The following is a 22,465-nucleotide window of genomic DNA, read 5'->3' as shown; positions in this document are numbered from 1 at the left end:
TGCAACAGTCTAATGGGTCCTTGCAGAGAGGTCTCTGCACCTCTGTTCCTCCTGGAGGCATAGTCACAGGCTAAAATCTCTAATTCTTATAATCTGCCCTTCATGGGGATGCCTTCTCTTTGTCAGGGTCATCTCCCATACCAGTACGTGGCCTGTCCCTCCTTCCTGAGCTCTGGTGTAGGCTCAGGAGAGGACAGGGTTTGCCTTGGGTTAGTGGTGTCAATTGTTCTCCCCTGCTGGGTTAGTGGCAGGCCTTTGACACTGCAGAGTGCACAGAGCTCTGTTGCTCTGTGATAAACACTAGATAAGCATGCTCAGAAGTAACAATATCCACTCCTGTGGTGTTAGAACTGTTGCCAGCATAACAATCAGAGCACAGCCCTGACCTGAGGACTTTGTGACATTTGGGCTTTGCTATGAATTGGTTTGGTTGAACAGTCTCTTGTCAGTCACCCATTTATGGTTGTTTCTTTCACTATTTCCAGTGTTAGTAAGTCATTGCTACAGCTGGAAAGGATGATCTTCAGTGTCTGTTTTGTGAACAATGTTTAACATGTTTACTACAGTGAGTATCATTTAAAGCATTATCTTGCTGAAAAAAATCTACATGGCCTTGCTAGATACCAAGTTAGCAAATAAAGGAATTGTAGGTTACCTGGAGAAAGACTGTTCCAAGTTCTGTGGCTAAGACAGGTTGAAATGAAAATTGGGTTGTTTTTTGTCAAACTAAATGTTAGTCTGAGAAACATGTATTCTCCAGACATGAAGACTGTACAAGTATATTCAGGTAAGAACAGCCATATAAACAAAAATAAAGGAATTGTAGGTTACCTGGAGAAAAAGTGTTCCAAGTTCTGTGGCTAAGACTGGTTGAAATGAAAATTGGGTTGTTTTTTGTCAAACTAAATGTTAGTCTGAGAAACATGTATTCTCCAGGCATGAAGACTGTACAAGTATATTCAGGTAAGAACAGCCATATAAACAAAAATAAAGGAATTGTAGGTTACCTGGAGAAAGACTGTTCCAAGTTCTGTGGGTAAGACAGGTTGAAATGAAAATTGGGTTGTTTTTTGTCAAACTTAATGTTAGTCTGAGAAACATGTATTCTCCAGACATGAAGACTGTACAAGTATATTCAGGTAAGAACAGCCGTATAAACAAAAATATCTGTTTTTAAGAAGAGATAATTTTTTGCAGTTTTTTATTCCCACTGCAAAGTAAAAGAACTTTTAAAGGAGTTGAGCTAACAAGTCTTGTTGTTTGCTTTTTTTTCTGTAAAATAATTTACCTGCAGCTTTCCATGTCTATTCCTGAGCTGGGATATCATTAGTCCTGTTATGTCTGCAGCAGCCTCTGTTGCTGTGGAAGGGTGCTCTCCTCCAGGGATAGGCATGTTGTTTCTGCACAGAGCTGCATCACCCACTGGCTGGAAACCATTCTTCTGAAATAAATTAAAATACAGCCCAAAACTAGGGAGAGTGTTGAGAGAGTGCAGAAACAGTTGTTCCTTTTAAGAGCAGCATCTGGTACTACTCTGGTAGTTTCTGGTACTCAGCTCCTGCGTGTAAGAGGCTTTCAGTTGATAACAGGGTTGACACTTTTGGGTCTAGGATACCTTCAAAGAAAAGCATAGTGAGTTGTAGAAAACAGCCTCTGCCTTTTCCTAGACAGGGACCTGGACCCTTGAGCAGTGCTAGATTGAGGGACATTGCTCCTCTTGCACTTCCCTGCTCTCTGAAATCTATTCTGCTCTGTGCACATGAATCCCCTTCTTTGAGAGGCCTCTTGGCTGTCCCTGGCCTGGCAGAAACAGCCGTGGAGATGTGTGATAGTGGCTAACTCAATGAATACAGCCTCTGCCAAGAGCACAGGTACATCCTTGGAGCCAATCCTTGGAACCACCTCTTGTCAAACTTTCTGACACTTCCACCTGAGTTTTGTAGGCTGCCCTGCTCCCCGTGCCAGTTGCTGGATCTAGTGCTGCATACCAAGGACTGGTGATTCACAGCTTGACCTTCCTCTGGGAATTTAGCCCTGGTCCCAAGGAGTTAAACTGTCCCTTGGGTGGAGTAGTGGAAAGTATGTTCATTAACCATGTTCTATTTAAAATACAAAGCAAATGTAGTGGCAAGAGGTATCAGATGACAGAGACTGAGAATTGCTTTTTCTGTTCAGAGCCTGAACAGATGCAGGCTGGCTTTCCTTCCTCAGCTGCTGGGGTCTTCAGTCACTCTTGGAGGGGTTGGTTGTGTAGAGTATTTTTTTCCTTAGGTGAACACAAAATACAAGAGCAAGCAGCCTTTTGTGAGGAGCACTCCCCAGGAACAGAGCTCTGAGTGATGCTTGTTGTACTAGTATGGAGGCAGAAGGTGAAAAATGTCAACATTTAAATGGTTCTGAGGCAAAGTAAGAGGTTTCTCTGCTCTCCTACAGATGAGGCACCAAAGCTGTTTATGCATTTCCAAACTGTGCTTTCAGATTTGGTATGATTTCAATAGGATTTATTGATGAAATCAAAGCTGATTGGGAGACAGTTTTGTGTGTTTCTCAAAAAAATCCCTTGTCATTAGGTTTCCAAATCATCTTGTTCCTTCATTTTCAATATGGATAAATAAAAAGGTTTATGTTGAAGCTGTCACTAGCTGAAAGAGGCTAGTAGCATTAAAGTATTTTCTTTTCTTTATAAATGACTGAGTTATTTAAGATCTTACGAGAACTTGCAATTCCTATAAAAACCCGTGATGGAAAATTCACCCTTTCCTTAAGGGCCTTGTTTAGCCTTGGACTAGGCAGGTTCTTATGTCAGTGCAGTGTTGGCAAGGCAGTGTGAAAAAGAGGCTGACAGCATATACATACATACATACATATATAGATATATATGTATATAAAATAAAATGAAACGTTGGTTTGGTTTTCAGGTTTTGCTTTCCCAACAGAGGTCCACAGTTTATTGGAAAGAGAAACTGCCTGCATGGGTGTATAGGCAGGATGTTGAATGTGTAGCAGTATTTTTAGTCTGCTTATGTATCCTGCACTTTTTAAAATTGCCCTTTCAGGATGAAGTTTAATAACTCCTTTTTATTTCTTTTTTCTTTCCAGGGTTTTTTGCATTTTGAGTGTAGCAACCTCAACCCTTTGTAAGCTATCTGCTGGCAGAAGTCTGGGCAGGGTGTAATTCCCAGGTTCTTTTGGCCCTGTGTGCCAGCATGCTGAGGGTTTAAATGGGAGATTCTTTGGGAAGCCTCAGAAAAGAGGCAGCTGTTGTATGAGTGGCTGTGGTTTATTCTGGTGCCAGCCACCCCCACTGCACCTGTTGGCCCTTGAATTATGGCCATTTTGTGCATAGCAACTCAATAAGGCAAGGTAGGATTTTAATAGAACAGGCTGATACCCAGATGGGGACCAAGGGAGCTTCATGAACACTTAAGGAAGAGAGGAGCTCTCTTTATTTAAGGGCAGGGATATAACAATACTTCCCTGAGCAATGGCTATTCCCACCGTTGCTGCAGCAGGAGTAGTTGGCCTCTTCTTGCCTGGTGCTGGGCCTGTTCCCAATTACAGAGCATTTCAGGGTGGCTGTAACTTCTGACTGCTCTTTCTAGCTGTCCCTAAAGCTGTACATAAGGGCAGCAGGTGGGATTCTTTCCTGAGAGTGCTGCCTACCTGCTGTTGCAGCAGGACAGAGGGGATTTTTCTGGGAAAAGTGGCTCTGCACAGTCCCCTGCAGCAGGGCCACCCTGCCTGGTTTTGGATCTTGCCACCTTTGGAGCTGTTCTGGCAACAGATACCAGGTCTTCTTCTCCCAAAAATGTTGTAAATGGTGATGCTGGTGATAGTGCCCCAATTAATTCCTTCTCTTCCCAGACCCCAAAGAATTTTTCATTAAGATCAAGTCAAGTGATACTGGAAATGTATCACTTTTATGTTTTTTATATATCACTTGTATACTTATTATAAAACTTTATTTTGTGATATGCAATGTACAGGGAAAATGAATTAACTGCTGCATGCTGTTTTGAGTGGGTTTGAACAGATGGGAAAAAAAAAAAGACTTCATAGCCTCAAAGTGACCACAAGGATTTATGGATGCTTTATTTTTCCAATAAATTACATTGTTTCAATGCAAATAACATGGAAAGAGATGGTTGGGATGGATGGACCCTGGATGGTAGAGTTTATTCCATGTAGTTTGCTTTGGTAAAAGCTCAGGTTTTTTAAATGAAAGTGTAGTGACCAAAGGTGATACCCATGGATGTGCTGGTAAAAAAATGGTGGGGTTGGAGTCATATCATCCATTTCTATGCTGTTTCCATGTTGATGGTGACAGACTGAGCAAGAATTTCAGGCAAATCTTGAGTGCCATCTGGTCTTTCTAATTTTGGCTTGTTCTGGGAAGGAATGGGAGAGTTGTGTTTGAAGTCAATGTTAGCTGAAGAAACAATTGCAAAATGACAAACTGAGCCCTTGATTTCTGTTTTGAGTGTTTGTTTCATACAGTTGGGAATGTGTATTTCCTTGGATAGAATAACTGACAGTTCACATAAGCCCACAAATTGTGTTTACATTTTAAAGACAGCTGCTGTTTTGGGGTTTCTTTTTTGTGATTTTTTTGGGGTTTTTTTTTCCATCCTCTGGACAAAATAGTAGTATTTAAAGGCTAGGAGGTGGGGAGAGGTTGTTGTTTTTATTTTCCCCTACTTGTAGGAGAAGTGCAAAATAATTGGGTACTTTTGAAGCCCTCTTTTGGGTATTGATCAATATTCTTCTGTGACAATATTATTCTTCAGATGAATATTTTGTTTGAAGATTATTATGTTCTCAGTAGCTCACGTGAGTATTCAGGCCACTCTGTCTTAACAGAAAGCTTCAAATTATTGCTAAGTGTTGCTTTGATTTCCATTTAAAAACAATCTCAGTTGTGCTTGTAGGATGAATGTCTCGGGTTGTCAATTTACATTGTGTTTGAAAAATCTAAACATATTAGTGAGTTTCATTAATGAGTGGGCTGTGAACAAGAGCAAGGAACCTGCACTACTGCTATCTTTGCTTTTGGACAACAGTCTCATTTTATTCTTTTCATATTGTTGGAGAGATGTGGGTGTCATGGTTTTGTAGCCTCTGTTGCCCATGGGTCAATAGAGGCCTTTATGGATAGCAAGCAGATGAAGTTAAGTGTACAAATGAGAAGAACATACCATTTGGTACCTGGGGAATTCCTCTTAGACTGACAGGATGTGCTTTACAAATGCTGTGGAAAAATACAGATATGCTAGTTAGAAGGAGAAGCAAATGTTGCTTTGGGAAATAACCCTAAAATTAACAGCTGTTCATGAGCTGATGGCATTAAAATGATGTACCTGGTTGGATTTGATTTGATACAGTGCTAGAAAGTTTTAAGTGTTTAATGTTGTACAAATCAAGCTCTCTTCTTGCTTAAATGTGATAAGACAGTAGCTATTGGATACAATCACTGCAACTGCTCTACAGAAAATCAGAGATTTGGTGTTGACCAAAACAGCCTCCTCTGCTGGGGGTGAATGGGGTCTTTTGCATGGTGTGACTGCAGGATGAGCATATTGCCCTAGTTGTTTTCACACACAAGGCCTTTGACTAACTCAGCTGGAGCTTTGTCTGATCTGCCTGAGAAGCTAAAAGTCCACTGTAATGAAACTGTAAAAGAGAGGAGAAATGTAGGATGGATGTTGACCTCTTGCACTTACCCTCATAGTTGATGCAGCCATTTGAGTCCTCCTGACCTTTCATGAGCTCGTCTACTTCTTCTTCTGTCATCTTCTCACCTGGGAGTGGAGAGAACTTGTTTCATTCTTCCACACAGAACTGAGGCTGAAACCTGCAGCTTTTCCAAAGGCTTTTCTTATTTTCTGAGTTAGTGAAAAAACACCTATATATGACATGAGCCTAATTAATTTTAACTTTCTTTAGGAGACAGAGACATATATGCATAGGGATTCTCATTATTCCTACACAGTAAAGAAATTTTTATACAGCAAATCCTCTATGTTTGTCCATTTATGTTATGTCACTCAGATGTACAGCCTTTTTTCTCTATTCATCAAATAACAGTCACTATTAATATCTTGTCTGAATTTAGATGTCATAAGCCTAGCCTTTTCCACTGGTTTTTAGCAGGATCCCCAAAGCTCTATTTGCTTTCTTTGTGGATTCAAGTTAGGAAACCCAAAGTCTTGTCTGACTTGGTCGCCTCCTATCTCTTCCAACTGTTTGGACCACCTTTCCTGCCTCTGTCGTGCCTCCAAAGAGCAGCAGCTTTGGAAGTGCTTGCAGAGAGGATGATCCCTTACCCAGAGTAGCCAGCACGTGGCGGAGCTCAGCGCCCATGACTGTGCCATTGCCTTCCTTGTCAAAGACACGCAGACCTTCAACGAAGTCTTCAAAGGTGCCCTGTTCCTTGTTGTTGGCAGCTGCTTGCAGCATGGGCAGGAACTCTTCAAAAGTAATCTTCTTGGCATTCATCTCTGGGGAGAACCACCAGTTGTTACATGCTAGGTGTTTGTAAGTGTATTCCTTAGGCATATTTGCCTTTTCACAGCTCTTTGTAGCCTTTACTCTAGTCTTTGCCTCAGAAGTTGGCAGTTTCATTCCAGAATCTGGATTCTCTTATCCTATTAGTTTTCACATACATCTGATTTTTCACATCCAGGATCCTTCTCACATAGCTTTGTATGCTTGTGTGCGTGCTATCATTTTCTTTCAGAAATTGAATTTGCTATATGAGTTAATCATTGAAAAGATTTGGGGAATGAGGGAACTGCAGAATACAGTCAAACAAAAATCTTGAGCCCCAGCAATGGAGAAAAGGTAACCAGAATGGGATGAGGTGACTTAGACAAGATGCTGAGGTTGCTCATATATTACTGACCTCTTCAGGGTCTCTGGGATGTGGTGGCAGAGCACCACATCAAAGTTTATTCTTTTGTTAGCCAAAGAATAAACTAAGTAAAACTAGGAAAGTACATTGTTGTGGGTTGCCAATAGTAAATTTAGTCATGTCCACAACTGAGGTTTAAGACCTCCCTAGCTTAGTCCATCCCTTTCCTCTATGAGCCAAAACTTGTAGTCCTCAGTGTGAACTTCCCCAAGTGTTTCTCATTTTGGTTTGTTTTGGGGTTTTTGGTGTTTGTTTGTTTGTTTATTTTTAGCAAGGCTCCTAAATAAAATAATCTTTTTTTATTATTTCTTTCTCCCTCCTGGATCTTTCCATTGCCAGCCTTCATCTGGGCAGCAACAAAATATCATAGATGGAAATAGATGGGCATATATTTTTCATTATACAGTTGTTACAAAATCTGTTTTACTATGCAGCTATATCAAAGTAATTGTCAGTTATTGCTGGAATCACTGAAAGTCCTGGTATGGTTTCACCTCTGTGTGAGTCCTCAATGCTTCCTGCTGGTATCAAAGCTTTCTAAATTGTTCCTCAGAGTTGTCTTTACCAGGCCAGAGGATGTGAATATAATTTAGCCTTTCTTAATATGTTTCTGCATGACTGAAATCAGGGATCTCCTGCTTCTAGGTCCTTGCTAAAATGAGGGGACTATAGTATTTATCCTTTTTTTTAATCTCTAAAAGGGAGGAAAAAGAATTAAAAATGGCTTCAGGAATAAATGACCAATGTATGCTTCAGTGTGCCCAAGTTTGTAGAAGCTTTGGGAAGACCATTCCAGTCAGCTGAAATATACAGGTGGGTTTCCAGTCCCAGGGAATGTCTTGGCTTATGCAGAAGTCCTTGCACTGGGAGGACCTGAAGAGCTGAGTGTCAGTTGTTAGAAATGGGCCCACAGCTCTCCAAGCAAAGGCTGGAGTAACGAGTTACTCTAATGGACTGTGAGTAACAACGAGTTTGTGCTATACCTACACCAAAACAGTCTCTACAGAGAATTCTCCATGTCTTAAGCAGAAGGTTTTCCTCTATTCCCCATCAGCACCGTTCTCTTCCAAAGGAATGAGTGAAATCCCAATTATTGTTACATAGTCCCCCTTGCCCCCCATCAGAGCAAAAGCTCCCCTCTCTCCTGCTGTGGCTATTGCTGTTGCCTGATTGCTGTTCCCCCATCTCAGGAGCTGCCCAAAAGGACTGTAGGGCACTTACCCTCTTTGCTGGGGTTTCCCAGAATTTTGTTGACCTCTGCATTTGTCGGGTTCTGCCCCAGTGCCCGGATGATATCGCCAACCTGGCTGAGGGTGATCTTGGCATCACCAGTCCTGTCAAAGAGGAGGAAGGCCTCCTTGAAGTCTGCAAGAGAAGAGCAACATTGAGCCAGGCAGCTCCCTACTGACAAAGATGTGAGCCTGCTGTCTCCTGGCACTGTTCCACTGACTCCAGGGGAGTTAGCCAGGGGAATCTTTGGCCCATAGTCCCAAGAAAAACTCCTCCCCTCTGACATTTTGGTTTCACTATTTTTAAACTTTTATATCTACCTTTCATGTCTTTCCTGGCTCTAATAACCATCAATAGCTTTTTGATTGACCCTGTAGTTATTTCAAGGACAGGGAAAGATAAGTTCTCTACCAACAGTGTCATTCAAGAACAGGTTCCTTCACATGATGTAGCAGCAGATGGTAAAAATGTTGTTATCCACTCCACCTTATCTCTCCAGAGAACTGGGACTGTCAAGAGCCTAGCAGTGCAAAACCTTTGCCTGCTTCAGTGGGTTCTGCCTGCAATCCCAGCACCTCAACTACACAGTGCTAATAGGAAACTTGAAGGTGGATTTCAAATGCCTTTAATGTTGTTTTCCCTTAAAATTGCCTTACAATGTGATTTCCAAACAAGTTTGTTCCCTCTTTTTTTCCTATTCTTTGTAGTTTGTCCCTGCTTCTTACAGATGCATGAATATTCCACTTTTCCAGTGCAAGTACTCATGTGGTGCTTTTTCCTGTGCATTTCCAGTGTGTTCACTTTGCAGCTTCATTTCTTTCAATGCTGCCAAGTGATCAGTGTTCATTTATTTCCCCTTGCTGGACAAGGCCTTCGGGTACAGACATTTCTCCTACAAAAATCAGCACAGATAGTTGCCTTCATTGCATTGCCAGCCTTCATCTTCTGTTGTGAAGTTCCATGTCAATCATATTACTCTATTTTTTGTCTTTTTAGAGAATTTGAATAAAGAAGAGTGGCTTTAAAAAAAGAGGAGGGGACAAAGGTCAAGTGTGTGACTAAAAAGCTATTTTTGAACCCCATTGCCACAAGCATCTTGGTTTGTGCTGTTGATCTCTTCTGCACTGCAGTGTCCGATGATGCTGTGCTTTAGCTCCAAGTAAACTGAGTAAAATGTCTTTTCCTTGGCCATGATTCTCATCCAGCAGCCACACAGGCTTTGTGTTCCACAGCCTGTGCAATGTTCATTCTGCTTTGGGCCAGGTTTAGGAGTAAGAAGCCACATTTCAGATCATGTCTTCATTCATCTTGTGCTGGGGATGTGATGCAGAGGTATTTATGGTTTTGCTTTAGTCTTCCTTGCTTCCTTGCTTTAGTCTTCCTCCACCCTGGAGCTGTTGCTGGCACCCAGTAAAAGTGCTGATACACAGTGTCAGCCTGCTAGGCTGTAATCTAATACATCTGAAACTAATCCTCATACTGTCTCATGTGAGACACCTATAACCCTTTGCTGCTACCTCTCTTTCCTTCCAGCTTTTATTGCAGGGTATGAAATGATGGCCTTCTGATACCTTCCTGATACCTCCAGCAGCTGAGATGGTGGAGCTGTAGAGATTTGTACCATATGATCTGATCTTTCATCTGCTAAATCAATGACATTTAGCTGCAGCGAGGTATAAAACAATGCCAGGGTGCTAACAGCAAAGCCATCAGGAGAGTTTCTCCATTTCGTAAATCCCATCAAGATTTATGTGCACTGGGTTCTGAACACAGCTCCCCAGCTTGGAGAAAAGAACTGATTGATTTTTGTCTCTCAGGCATGCATTTCACTGCAATATATCTTTAAGTTTTTATTTTGGATTTTTTATTTTTATTTTTTAAGGGCCAGTCCTAGTTTATACCTCTGCTGGAGCAAGCATGTTTAAAGTCTGTCTGAGGTTGGTACTACCCAGCTGCTGGTGCATCAGCCTGTGCAGGTAGAAATAGTTACTGAGGGTGGCCATATCTGCTCCTGAGAAAATTCTCCTTCTCTCAAGTAGTTTCTCTTTGCTCTGCTGCTTGCTTCAGCCATTGTAAAGTTACAGCAGCTGGATGAGCTGAAATACATAGGGAAGCTGAAAGAAATATTTTGCTTTCAAAATATTACCAGCAGCTTTAAATTGAGCACATTTTTCCATAAACCCACCCAATCCTTTTGTAAAATTTTTAGAATCAAGAAGTAAGGAAGAGTCCAAATGATTTTTTTTTGTGACCAAGAGAGTTTGGAGTGCAAGAAGAGAATTGTTACCAGTCTCACTTGCTGCACTGTACCTCTCCTTATTGCTTTGATGGAGTTACTGAGAGCAGGCTCATCTTCACAAAGTTTAGGGCTCTCTCAAGACTGTTTCTAGCTATTCCACTCCCTCTGAGTTTCTAGGAAATCCTTGTATCTTCCCTTCTAAACACTTTCTTCCATCTACTGTATGTGCTGCTGATTTTTTGACATTTTAAAATATTGCTTAATATAGACCAAATGCATCTCTTAGGCTATTTAAAACACTTCAAATTAGATTTCCAGGGCTTCAGGGAGAACTATTGTTCATGTCAGATTTTTTATCTCTTTCTAGAAGATTGAAACAAAAAATGGAAGCTGCAAGTTGCTTGTGAATCAAAGAATACAGCAAGATGCTCAAGAATTGCAGCATATCCACACCATTGTGTAAGCAGCAGTTTACACAAGTCACTTATTTGCTGACTATTTCCACGCTTAAAGAATATTTTTACAGTAAAACAGCCTTTGTTCCTCCCCTTCCAAAACACCTCCTGGCAAAAGTGACACGCAGAACTCTTGCATCTTCTGTTCATGTGAGATTGCAAAGTCACTGCAGCTAAGTTAAATTTTCAGCCCACTTCCTCCTCCTGTTGTCCTCCTTCTGCCTATTTCCCCTGGGACTGTCAAGTTCAAGACTTATTTTCAGCATCCTTGTGAAGAGCCAGAACAGAAGCACAAGTAAAGAAAGTTCAGTAAGTAGAGACAGTGTTTTTCCTCTTTGTATAAACTTCTCAGTTCAGAGAGCAGGTAAACAAACATCCAGATAAATTACATGTAGATCTACACCACCTTCTTGTTCAGCATAAGTCATCACTGCTCTGAAGTCAAGAGTGTGGTTATTTATATCGGATGAAGTCTTAGCTCATTGTTTTAGAAAAGTAAATTCTGTAGCTCTTTTTGAACCCACACACATGTAAAATGTATCAGCTCTCTTGGAACTTACCATCCTGTTGCTCCTTGGAGAACTCGATCTGTTGGAAGGAAATCAATCACAAAAAATAGCTTAGGAAGGGGGGCTGGGGGAGAACCTGTGTGTTTTCTAAAGCATCCAGCTCAATCCATGAGTCATCTTCCAGAAGAGCAAAAAAGTGGCCTGTCAAATGTGCAGAAGTCATGCAGATAGCAAAAGAGCTGTTAAGGCTAGTGAAAATATTTAGGATTTGGTAGCCCTTTTGTTCCCCCTCCTGCCCCCTGGTAAAGTTTAACTTTGATTTCACTTACCATTGATTTCATCAGCAGAGAAGGACTGCAGTTGGGGAGAAAAAGAGAGAGAAAAAAGAGAACTAGTACTGCTGAAAATGCACTGAGAGAAAGTAAATAGCATGAAGTACCTGAGGCTTTCACTTCTGTCTTGCCTAATGCAGTTAGGCCATAGCAACCTAATCTAGCAACTTCCTGCATAAAAATGCACCAGCAAGTCTATTCTTAAAGTTTTCCTTAAAATCTACATCCCATGGAAAGACAGAGCTGTGGCAAGAAGCAACAAAAATAGAAAGTCTCTTAACTAAGAAAAACCTAATTAATTACCATCAGGTCCATTTACTGTTTTATCATAGATCCATTTTAGTTATACAATTTGAAGTAATATTTCTAAACAAGCAGCTCCTTTTTATTAACATAGAAATTAGATTATTCCCTTAAAGTTTATGTCTCAAATTAGTTTTTGATTGCACGCTGTTTCATAAAGTACTAATAGATGATATTTCTTTGTATAAAATATGATTTTTCCTCTCCACTTTAGCTGGTTGCATTTGATTAAAAAAAGCTTAGGAAATTGTAACTCTTCTGTCAGAAGCTGTGGGAGCTGCACCACTACTGTTGCCTGGTTCAGAAGCGGAGGCTTACTGGAAAACCTTTAGTTTTTAACAGGAAAACCTAAAGCAAACCTAAACTGTCTTCTGGACTGTCCTTCCCCCACCCCCCAAGACCTGACATGGGCAGAAAGCCCTATTTACTTCTGTAAAATACACTGGCTGGCTGCTAACTATTGCAGTGCACCCACCATGGTTGAGTTGGAAATGCAGAGCAGCAGACAGGCAGGAAGGATTAGCTGGGAGGTCTTGAGAGTGGTCCTGCTTTCCTTGCCTTTCTTCCCCTTATTTATCTGGCCGTGCTGACGGCACTGCCTGGATTAGGTGTCAGAAGGAAGAGGTCCCTCCCCTTGGCGAGTTCTTTAGCTTTCTTAGGGCAAAGTGACAGGAGGATCCATGTCTTGATAGACATCTTATGATGGCTATTTTTAGGAGGCTGAAGAGGGGCAGGGAGTGACAAGCAATAAGTTTGATTCATGTCAGCACTTTCTGGGTCCATACCATCAGGAGGAGATATTCCTTGTGAGACCTACCAAGACTTCCTTATAGGGAAGGGTTCTATTTCTCTGATAAGCTGTAGAGTCAGGAGCAGTGAGGGTGAGAAGCTAGCTGGTTCCACACATGGCTTGCAGGATGTGTGAGATGCAGCTGAATGGTCTTCAAATCCTTGCTGGGCTTTGCTCAGCATGGATAATCCAGTGCCCAACATTAGATGAGTAGTACTGCTGCCTGTCTGCTCAAGGGGTTCCAGTTGTTGACACTGAGCAGAAAAGTTATCTGTCAACAGAGAAGCTGACAATCCTGCTGGGAAGCTCTTCCTCTGCACACTCTGATCACGTTTTCCACATTTTTAACATTTGAAAGGGAAAAATTACCTGTGCAGTTTGGAACCAATTGTATTAAGTTAGTGGCTGATGTGTAGATGTACCCTGCAGGGCAGTGGGAAATCTGTATTCATAGGAGCCTGGGATCTCTAGGATACTTTTCCTCTGGGGCTTGGGTTAGGCAGGGCACCAGGGTGCTGAGTTTGGAGCTCCCAGGTGTGCATGGAAGTGGTGCTGCTCAGGTGTTTGTGAGGTTGAGGCAAAGAAGAAGCTGTGATAGAAGCAGAGGACCCCAAAAGCCTTTGTGAACTGGAAGGATGACTGTTCAGGGTGGGGAATGGGGTACTTGCTTTTTGGGTTGCGGGGTGGTCATGGTGGGCCTGCAGACAGGGAGCAGGAGGTAGAGGCTGCAGCTTCTTTAGTAGCAAAAGACCAAGGCCCACCATGCAGCATCCCCCAAGACCAGGTCAGATATCTCAGTGGATGTGATGACTTGTAAAAGAACTGGCAAACTTTTCTCCAAGCTTCTTCCATTCCCTGTTGCCTCAACAAGATCAAGTGTCATGAAGCCAGAGTGGGGATAGTTGTGTGACAACAGCAGACTCCCAGTTCTGAACTCAAATCCCCCCTTTTCATTTCTGTTGGTTGCCCCTGCTAAGCAGTCACTGCTCCTGGTTCTCTAAAGATGAAATGTGATAGTGAGGAAAACCTTCTCCTGTAGCTTGCTCTTCTCCTGAAGAGAAGCATAACCTTTACCACTGTGTGCTTTCATTTCTCTGAATGAGAGAATCAAATCCAATCAGATTATTTTACAGTTGTTTCTAAACTGAGCCATCAAATTAAGTGGATTTGAGATACTAGCTTCCTACCTCCTATGAAAAAAGAAAAAAAGATGCAACTGCAAAGATTTTTCTGAGCTTGCCATTTTAGCTGGAAACACTCTGTTCAAACAAATTATTTGCAATTTTTTAGAAATATCTGGAAATGTACTGAGTATGAAAAAAGCTCTGCTGTCCATTCTTTGCTTTTGGTTGGTTTCTGGCTGGATTTTGGTGGTTTTTTGTTATTTGTAATCTATTAGCCTGTGGGAACAGGGATGTGTTTACAATGGTGTAGCCACAATCAGGTGTGGCTGCACAGAAATGGGGCTGATGGTTTTGCCCTGAGTTTGCTGACCTAGATTTAGCACAGTGCAGAGCTCTGATTTACACTGACTGGGGCTGGAATTCAGGCAAGTGAGAAAACTTCTCAAGATCTTGGCCATCAGTTCCCAGGCATTAATAGAGGAGCTTTTGAAAGTCTTTGGCAGAGCTGAAATGGTGTCTGAGTCAATGTAATATGTTACTTTTGGTGGAATTTTCTTTCTGCCTTCAGGATCTTGTTCTCCAGTGCTGGCAACTAGGAAATGTCCCCCTGAAAACAGATTTGAATTTTTAAATTTGTTTTGGGGGCTTTTTTTGTTTTGGTTTGTTTTTTAATTTTTGTTTTAGGGAAAACTTAGACTCCTTTTCTTGACCAGGTAGGTTCTATGTTTGTAGCCAAACAAAACTCATTCCAAAAGATGCCAAGCAGAAAATAATTGCAGTGCATTGGTCTTGGGCATAGAAAACAGATACCTGGATTAGTCATCTGGCTTAAATGGGCTATCAAATATTATCAGCTGAGAGGGGTCTACATATAAGCTGATTGTCTTTTGACCATATGGGAGTTTGGCTCAGAGTTCAGATGAGGAAAAATTAGTGTACTGTATCAGCCTTTCATTTTAATACTGATCCTTGAATAACATCTCACTAGACAGAGTTCTCATGGGAAGGTAATTCTAGCATGGGCATGTTGCATTCACTTCAATTAAAAATCTGCTCTAAGACAATAGATCTGTTGGGGGTATTAAAGTGTACTTGCTTTCAGTGAGGGCAGCTACCAAATGGCCTAGAAGAAAAATATTTCAAATACTCCTTAAAAGAAATGAAAGGTGAGATTTCCAATTCTAAAAGGAGCTTTCAGAAAATTCAAAAGGGACAAAGAAATATTTTGCAGTGATCTGGTCTTTGTTCTGATCCTGGCAGTGTTCTCTCCATTGTCAGAGAGCACTGTGTCTTGAGGCTTTAGGGATGATTTTGATATTTCAGGGAGCTCAGTTTAACAAAAACTGAATGCCCCACCCCTAGCAAAAAGAATGAAAGATTGAAGCAACTGCAACACACAGGGAAGACCAGAACTACTTGGATTTCTCTAACTTCATATAGCCCTTGTTTCTGGGCAGAGTTGTTATCCAGAGGGCTCTCTGTGCCAAAGAAAAAGGTGGTGTGTTTTGAGTTTGGTTTTTTGTTTATTGGTTTAGTTCCTTGCATTGTCTGTGATACTTTCTAGTAATTCTCTTGCCAGAGGAATTTTGAACAGGTCCCAGTTAAAGGGTGGGGCTGATGGGGTTGTATGCAGCTGTTTTTCACCAGCTAAATGGAGACCCAATCCACAAAAATTTCCTTATTATTAACAAAGTTCCTGATTTCCCACAGATCATTGGTTTATGTGCCTTGGGGCCCCAAGCTTTGCAGTGTGATGTTGTGCTCACCTCTTTAGGCTGGGGGCACTGGGACTGATCACAGCTGTGCTGAGGGGCAGCTCCCTTGTGCTCCCTGTAACTCAGGAAAAGTCTGCACAGGATGAAAAGCCCTGGGACAAGGTGCTGCTGGGAGTTAAAGCATTAAGCTGCTCCATTTGCTTATTACCTTTTGGATGAATGACAAGAAGTGAATCATCTTAGGAGTTTATCAGAGGATCACCAGCTCTTTCAAGGTGCTGTCTCTTTAAAAGAGACTAAGACATATTGGATATCTTGGAAAATCAGAGAGGAGAAAATTTGAGATTCTCCTAAGATACTTATTGTATATTTAGCCTTCTATTCAGGACTGGAGGGTTTTTTTTAATATATTTTTTTAAATGAAGTTAAGATAGGATTGTGCCTACAGTAGTTTATATGATACCTGCTCACTATTAATGTCTGCTCCTTGGTTAATACAGCTGCACATCTTTTCTAGTAGACATCACTGAGTGCAGAATTACACAGCTTCCAAACCCCTCTGAAAAGCAGGTTGTCCTTTTCCCATCCCTCACCTCAGTTCCATAACTTATGCAATCAGTGCCACAGGTTTTATAGAGGCTTCTTCTCAATTAAGTAAGAATTAACAGCTTGATGGATTTAGCTTCCTACCATATGAGGCAGAGAAACATTAGGAGAAGAAGAGCTCTTGAGAAACTGAGGTCTGTTTTGAGAACAGAGCTGCCTAGAAATACAATTGAAGAAAGACTAAAAACACCCCCCATTAACACAGGAGAGAAAATTGCATGTATGAGACACTATGAGATTCGAAAGAATACTTCAGAAATATCTCTGAGTTTAAATGACTTGACTGCAGATTAATTTGACCTTTTTCCTAAGCATTTTGTGTAACTCTCCAGTTTATAGCTTTTTAAAACGTCACAGTTCCTTTGCAGCTGTGCAGAAACTTTTGGATGAGCCTTGACGTTTAACTAATGTGCCCTTCTGAAATGTCTGGCTGTGATATGTGCTCTTGCTGCACTCTTGATCACATTTCTTCAGCTTCAGGGGGGAAAGTGCCTTCAGCTGTGCTCATTTGTAAACATGTCCCATTTCTAATTGCTTTTTGCTGGAATGTGTATAATCAAGGGGATAGGCAAGATGTGAGGCTCTGGAGCTCTGCTTTTGGAAGGATTTCTTGTTTTAACATGCCTCCCAGTGGCACTGTTAGAGTATTAATGAAATTTAAACCCTTGCTACTTGACATTTAAGTGCTCTGTGGTAAACCAGCCCGCTGAAAGTGCTTCTTGGCAGTGGGTATAAGATGTAATAAAGTCTTAGTGAAACAAGGGCAAATTTCCAGGTTGCTTGTTTCAGATCTCCTTACAGAGAACTTCTTTCTCTGCTTGTCATTGGCTAAATTTGTCACCTTCTTCTTGCCTTATGTAAGATTAACTCAGGTATCTGGTTACTATCTTTTACAACATCTCTGTGCTCTGAAGGAGCTTAAAACAGTATTTTAGAAATATTGTGGGCTTGTTTTGATGGGACTAAGGCTCTGCCACATAACTCCTGTAAATACTTGGAGTTACCCTGTGAGCTCTTAAAATGTTACATTTTGTGCTTTCCTCTGTTTCTCCCAAAGTCTGCCATTCAGCAGAGCATCTAAAGGCTACAGGTACTCTTTTAAAATGCTGCTAAAGCTGTGAATTACTAAGAATGGATCTTATTCAAAGAAAAAAAAAAATATTTTTCAAACAATTTTTCCAGTTAGCAACATTAGGGAAAAATGTCTACTAATATATGTGGGTAGTCTCTACTTTTGGTGGGCTCCTTGCTTAGCAGCAATTTAGGAAGGCAAAGTTCTTCTGAAAACTTTGTAAACAAAACTAATCTGTGGGTTTTGTGTTTTGTTTCCAACAGTGTGCCCAGGGGATGTTTGGTGTGCAGCAGTCCTTGTCCAAGGTGCCTCTCCTGGGACACTTTATGCTGTGCCTTGCCTGTCCTGGGTTTGTCAGCAGCATGGGCTGTGACATGTCAGTGGTGAGGTCCAGAGTCAAGGGCTGGGGCTGGGGCTGTTCTGGGCTGGATCCTGGATGGTGCTGGGTCAAAGCAGTAGCAGGAAGCTGGTCTGGATGGCATCAGAGAGGCACCTTTACATCTCTGAAGATTGGATTCATATTGACATTTGTCCCCTTCCTACCTGTAAGGACACTTGGTGACCTTGTCTAAGAGATCACCCATCCTAAGGAATCCTTCTGGAGTCATAGCTGGAGAAAGATCAGGCACAATTTGAAGATCTCAGCCAAAAGTTTCAAGTAAAAACCTGCTGTCTCATAAAAAAGCTCTTAGCACTTCTGAGCAAAGCCACTGTTGACATTCCTGCTCTCACTCCATGGCTTCATGTAGAGTTTGTCTGCAGCACAACAGCTCTCCAAGTGCTTCAGCTGACATTTGCAGTGCTGCTTGCCCTCTAGCCCAGGAGCTTTCTGTCAGTGCATTTTAGTGAGTTTCTCTCTCTCTCTGATTATATCCAAAGCAGTATCTCTTCAGAGATGACCTACTCAAGTAGTGAACGTAACAAGAAATAAGGATGATTGGAGAAACACTTTTTACTGCCTTAAGAGCCCTGCAGTTAAAAACAATCACAGGCTTGCTTCCATGCAACAGGCATCATCATGCATCACACAGTTACACAAGATTTTAGCAAGTCTTTACTAGTTGGTAGCCTTTAATTGTTTTTCTTCTAAATATTTGGGTGTCTGATCTGCAGTTGGGTATGGCATAATTGATGTCCTGGGATTTCAGTCTTGAAAATACAGGCATAGGAAGCCTTGTGTACCCCTGAACCTCAGTTCCAGTGTGGACACTTGCCCAGTGTCTGTCTGTACTCAAGAGAAGATACTCAGCTGTATCCTTGAAGTAAAGGACCCAGTGTGACACCAGACCAGGGCACATTCAGATCACCATCTGCAGAGTGGCAGCCTGTGAAGCACTGCCCTCAGCACCTTCAGCATTTGCATCCCAAACCATCCTAGTTGATTTTTTGAGCCTGAGCTCTGTCCAGGGGCTGGTTACATGTGCTGGGAAGGACCCTTAGTTTTCCACCAGAAAACCAACATACTTTTCTTACTGGTAATAGGAACTAAGTTACACAGATTTGTGCAATGGGAAATTCATCCATTTCCCACTGCCTTAGCTGCAAAACCAAGCATGAGACATCTGCATCATTCACATTTCACCCCAATTGTTGCAGAAATAGACCCTCAGTAATGCTTTTCATGAGTTAAACATTTCTTCTCACTCAGGCTTGTGTGGGTGAAGAAGGTTGATAAAACACATAAGCTGTGTTTTAGGAGTGTCCTGGGCCACAGTTTTAATTGCAGAATTCTTGGGGGTCTCTTAAGAAAAATTATCTGTATGGTAATTTTGATTTTAATCATGGTTGGTTCCTAGTGATGACTCTCAGCTGCTTCCACTGCCCTGTTCTCTTCTCAGTTATTATTTAATCTTTAACTTTTGTGCCTATGCAAATCCAAGACATGCTAGTAATAAGGAAAATTGGAAATATACATTTGGTCTGGAAAGGCTTGTGCAAAGATTGAGTTTTTATGCTGTTCCCTGAGTAGAGAGAAATAGGTCTTCACATTTCTATTAAAAAGCAAGTTCTTCATCCCTCCCTTCACTCTCTTCCTGTGGTTGTTATACTGTAGCCCAAGGTGAGCTGAAAGTGCTCAGTTTAGAGATTTGAGTCTACCAGTATTCCTGTTACTCAGTTTTATAGTCAACAGATGTTGCTGAAAAATAGAACATCTTATATCAGCTGCTGTGGGCACTAGCAAATCACCAAATATTTGCTCCAAATTGGTTAATTTCAAGAGATCAATAAAGAACAGAGAAGAGTCAATGGCCTGTCACAACTTGATCACAGGTTCTGATGGTGAGAGACAAACCCAGCTTGAGTTCTCTTAAGGAAGGAGGGAAAAAAGCACCAAAGTTGCAAAATGTGTACTCCAAAAAGTCCAGAAAACCAGGTTCTCTGGAGATGGGCCAAGAAGGGCATCTGAGTGGGGAGTACCAGCAAGAGAATCACTACTCATGTTTGTAAACCACCATGTTTGTTTTGGAGGCTATTATGACCTGTAATGCCAGCTAAGAATGAAGTGCACAGCCAAATGTGGCTTATTTGGCTGCTGTAAGCCCCAACTCTCCCCTTACCCACCCCAGCTGGAACAAGGGGCTTGGATGTGTCTTGATAAAAGCTAACAAAGCCTTTCTGTGTGTTTAGCTGCTGTGTGGCTCCCCAAATCATTGTGGCATTCAGCCTCACATTCCCAGGCACCTGTCTCAGGCAGCAAGCTCTGGCATGGCTGCTAATTCCCTGAGGAGGGAAGCACAGCCCAGTGGATCCCCTTGTTTAAAGTGATGTGGGTTTTGGCTCCATGTCTGGTAAATCACTGCAAAGAGCCCTGGGTCAGGGTTATTCACTGAGTCCCAGACAAAACCTTCGTTTTGTCTCCAAAGTTGTGCTGGAAATGGTGCTGGAACTTTTACTATGCTGAGACTTTGGTGATTGAATGGAAGGACTGAGAAGTAATTGAGGGACTGGGCTAAGACTCAGAAAACTGATTCCTGACTCTGCCACAGATCCTGGACAAATTACTTACAACCTGAAATTGTTTCCCTTCACTGCCTGAACTTTCAAAACAGGAAAAGGGGTAACAATCCATGGTGGAAGAAAATATTTTTCTGGTATCTTTCAAAAGAAAGTCTCCCTAAATTCTATCTTTTTTTTTATCTGTCTGAATATGACAGAACCTGGAGAGTTCTCTCTGTTCCACCAGTGTATATTTCTTGCTGCTGTTTCCTTTGGGTAAAGGAGTGAACTGCAAAGATGTCTCAGAGTGCAATTTGACTTTTTTAGCTGATAATATATTATTATTTATGTAAATTAAATAGATAGATTAGCTAAGTTCAATGGAGTTCAAAATTCTATTTTTTCCTGATTAACTGGACATAGAAAGCTTTCAAATCATATTAAGTTATTTAGCAGGAAATCTAGCTTGGTTCCCCATCATCTAGTGCAATGTGAGGCCTAATCTAATTTTCAGACAGTATGCTCAGAACTTGTGGGTTTTTCATCTATTCTTAAAAATTCTAAGTATTTCAAAATATCTTTTTTTTTTCCTCTTGTCAATGGCTTCAGCTTCAATCCTATGAGAAGATACATACTGTTTTAGAAAAATACTGACTATAGATTGGGAAAATTAAAGTAAAGTTGGAGAAGTTTCACTAAATGGCTTCACATCTCAGGACTATATATATTAAGGTATCTGAAATACAATTCATCATGTTTAGGTCTTATTAATAGTCTTTGTAATTCTTTTACCCATAATAGGCATGATTCTTTATGTAGAATTTAGCAATTTGGTCCTGGGACCAATCAGCTTGCCAGGTAGGTACAGAATAACTATTTATAGTCCTACTCAGAGAAACTAGTCTGCTCTTCATCTCTTAAGTGCTTAGCCTCCCTCTCCTCTTTTCCAAGTAAAGAATCTCCCAAAATGGAGGAGTTTTCTTCAAAGGGTCAGGGCAACAGTGATGTTAGTTGACATGCAAAATCTAAAGACATTATGAGAACAAATGACAGTGCAGGCAGAAGGAAACTTCCAAAAGATTCCTTCTCCTGGCTGCTTTCAATTTGCAGCAAATTATAAATTCTCAGCAAACATATAAGGATGAGAGGAAATCACTTGAAATGCCTCCATCCATGGCTTTCTTGCTCATGGTCTCACCAATGTTTGTTGTACAGTGCAAGTGAAAAGAAAATAGGCAAAACTGCCAAATCTCTCTGGTTTAAACTGTTTTGTTTCTTTTAAAAATAAGTCATATTGATCTCAAAGCACATGACCAAAGGGTCATCAGGTGGGTCAAAAATTTGGAGAAGAATTTTAAACGATAAAAGATGGGGTTTTGTACAGTGCTATGGGAAAACATTGTTTTTCATGTTTCAATAATCCCATTCCTGTCCTCATGTACCTACTTTGGGGTATTTTGGTTTTTTTTTTTTTTGTTGTGTGCTTATTTTAAATTTATCTTCACCAAACAGGTGAGACTGGTACCAGTTGGGCAAAAAGTTCTGAGGTCCACACTCCCACATACTTTAGTCATCCCCAGGCTTTACTCCCTTGTTAAATCATGCACCATGCCTTCCACCCTACAGCATCTAAAACTCTCCAAAGCTCGGGCAGCTCAGCAAATCCACGGGCTGAGGTTACTCATTCATTTCCCTGCAGTCCCCAAACCGGAACCAAGCGCAGGCCAGGCTTCAGTGCAGCTCTCAGCCAGGACTCTGAGGGGTCCCCCGGGCCCCCTCATCATGCTCACCCCTTTACCTTGATGCTCTTGAGGTCGATGGCAGGTTCTTTGGGCTTGGCTGGTGCAGGTGCAGGTGCTGGTGCTGGTGCAGGCGCCGGTGCCGCGGCCGCCGCCGGTTTCTTTACGTCCTTCTTTGGTGCCATTTTGTGTTGCTTAGACTGGAAAGTAAAAGTTCCCTAAAAAAAATGGTTTTAAAAAAAAAAACAAAACCAACCAAACAAAAACCACTGAACAAGTGATTCCTGGGAGAGGAGCAGTGGTGAGAATGAGCTACAGCCTGTACCCTGGAGGTGGACCCGATGTGCTAAACCCTGTAAGGGCATATATATATTTCACTTAGTGCCTCATACAGTCCTGACACATGCAGCTGGATTGGACAGCCGATAATCGAGGGGGATGTCATTCTAGCTAGAGCTATAAATGGAATATAAGAGTTCAGGGCTTCAGGAGATCAAGGCACTT

At 41.5% G+C, this 22,465-nt stretch overlaps 1 protein-coding gene across 2 annotated transcripts; it reads right to left on the bottom strand.

Moving 5' to 3' along the window:
• Positions 1–4,067: 4,067 nt before the first annotated feature.
• MYL1 (myosin light chain 1) lies at positions 4,068–22,316 on the bottom strand. Of its 2 annotated transcripts, none has more exons than XM_059868269.1 (7): positions 22,021–22,316; positions 11,395–11,422; positions 8,132–8,275; positions 6,324–6,497; positions 5,721–5,798; positions 5,196–5,248; positions 4,068–4,388 (listed from the first exon to the last, which is right to left on the bottom strand). In XM_059868269.1, exons 1-6 carry the CDS (start codon positions 22,144–22,146, stop codon positions 5,220–5,222), a joined length of 579 nt encoding a protein of 192 aa, XP_059724252.1. In that variant the 5' UTR covers positions 22,147–22,316; the 3' UTR covers positions 4,068–4,388; positions 5,196–5,219. The 2 variants fall into 2 exon arrangements, with proteins under 2 accessions (XP_059724252.1, XP_059724253.1); XM_059868270.1 differs by lacking the exons at positions 11,395–11,422; positions 22,021–22,316 and adding exons at positions 11,673–11,697; positions 12,454–12,588.
• Between the last annotated feature and the right edge of the window lie 149 nt (positions 22,317–22,465).

Source organism: Haemorhous mexicanus, chromosome 26, assembly GCF_027477595.1.
Source record: "Haemorhous mexicanus isolate bHaeMex1 chromosome 26, bHaeMex1.pri, whole genome shotgun sequence".
In the NCBI taxonomy this organism is placed as follows: Eukaryota; Metazoa; Chordata; class Aves; order Passeriformes; family Fringillidae; genus Haemorhous; species Haemorhous mexicanus.
This window is presented reverse-complemented; position numbering and strand designations above follow the sequence as displayed.

Excerpts from the sequence above, each read along its gene's own strand:
- MYL1 (XM_059868269.1), bottom strand. The coding sequence starts at position 22,146 with ATGGCACCAAAGAAGGACGTAAAGAAACCGGCGGCGGCCGCGGCACCG. Across the intron at positions 11,423-22,020 it reads TCGACCTCAAGAGCATCAAG|ATCGAGTTCTCCAAGGAGCA; the intron begins GTAAAGGGGTGA and ends TCCTTCCAACAG. Across the intron at positions 8,276-11,394 it reads CTCCAAGGAGCAACAGGATG|ACTTCAAGGAGGCCTTCCTC; the intron begins GTAAGTTCCAAG and ends CTTCTCTTGCAG.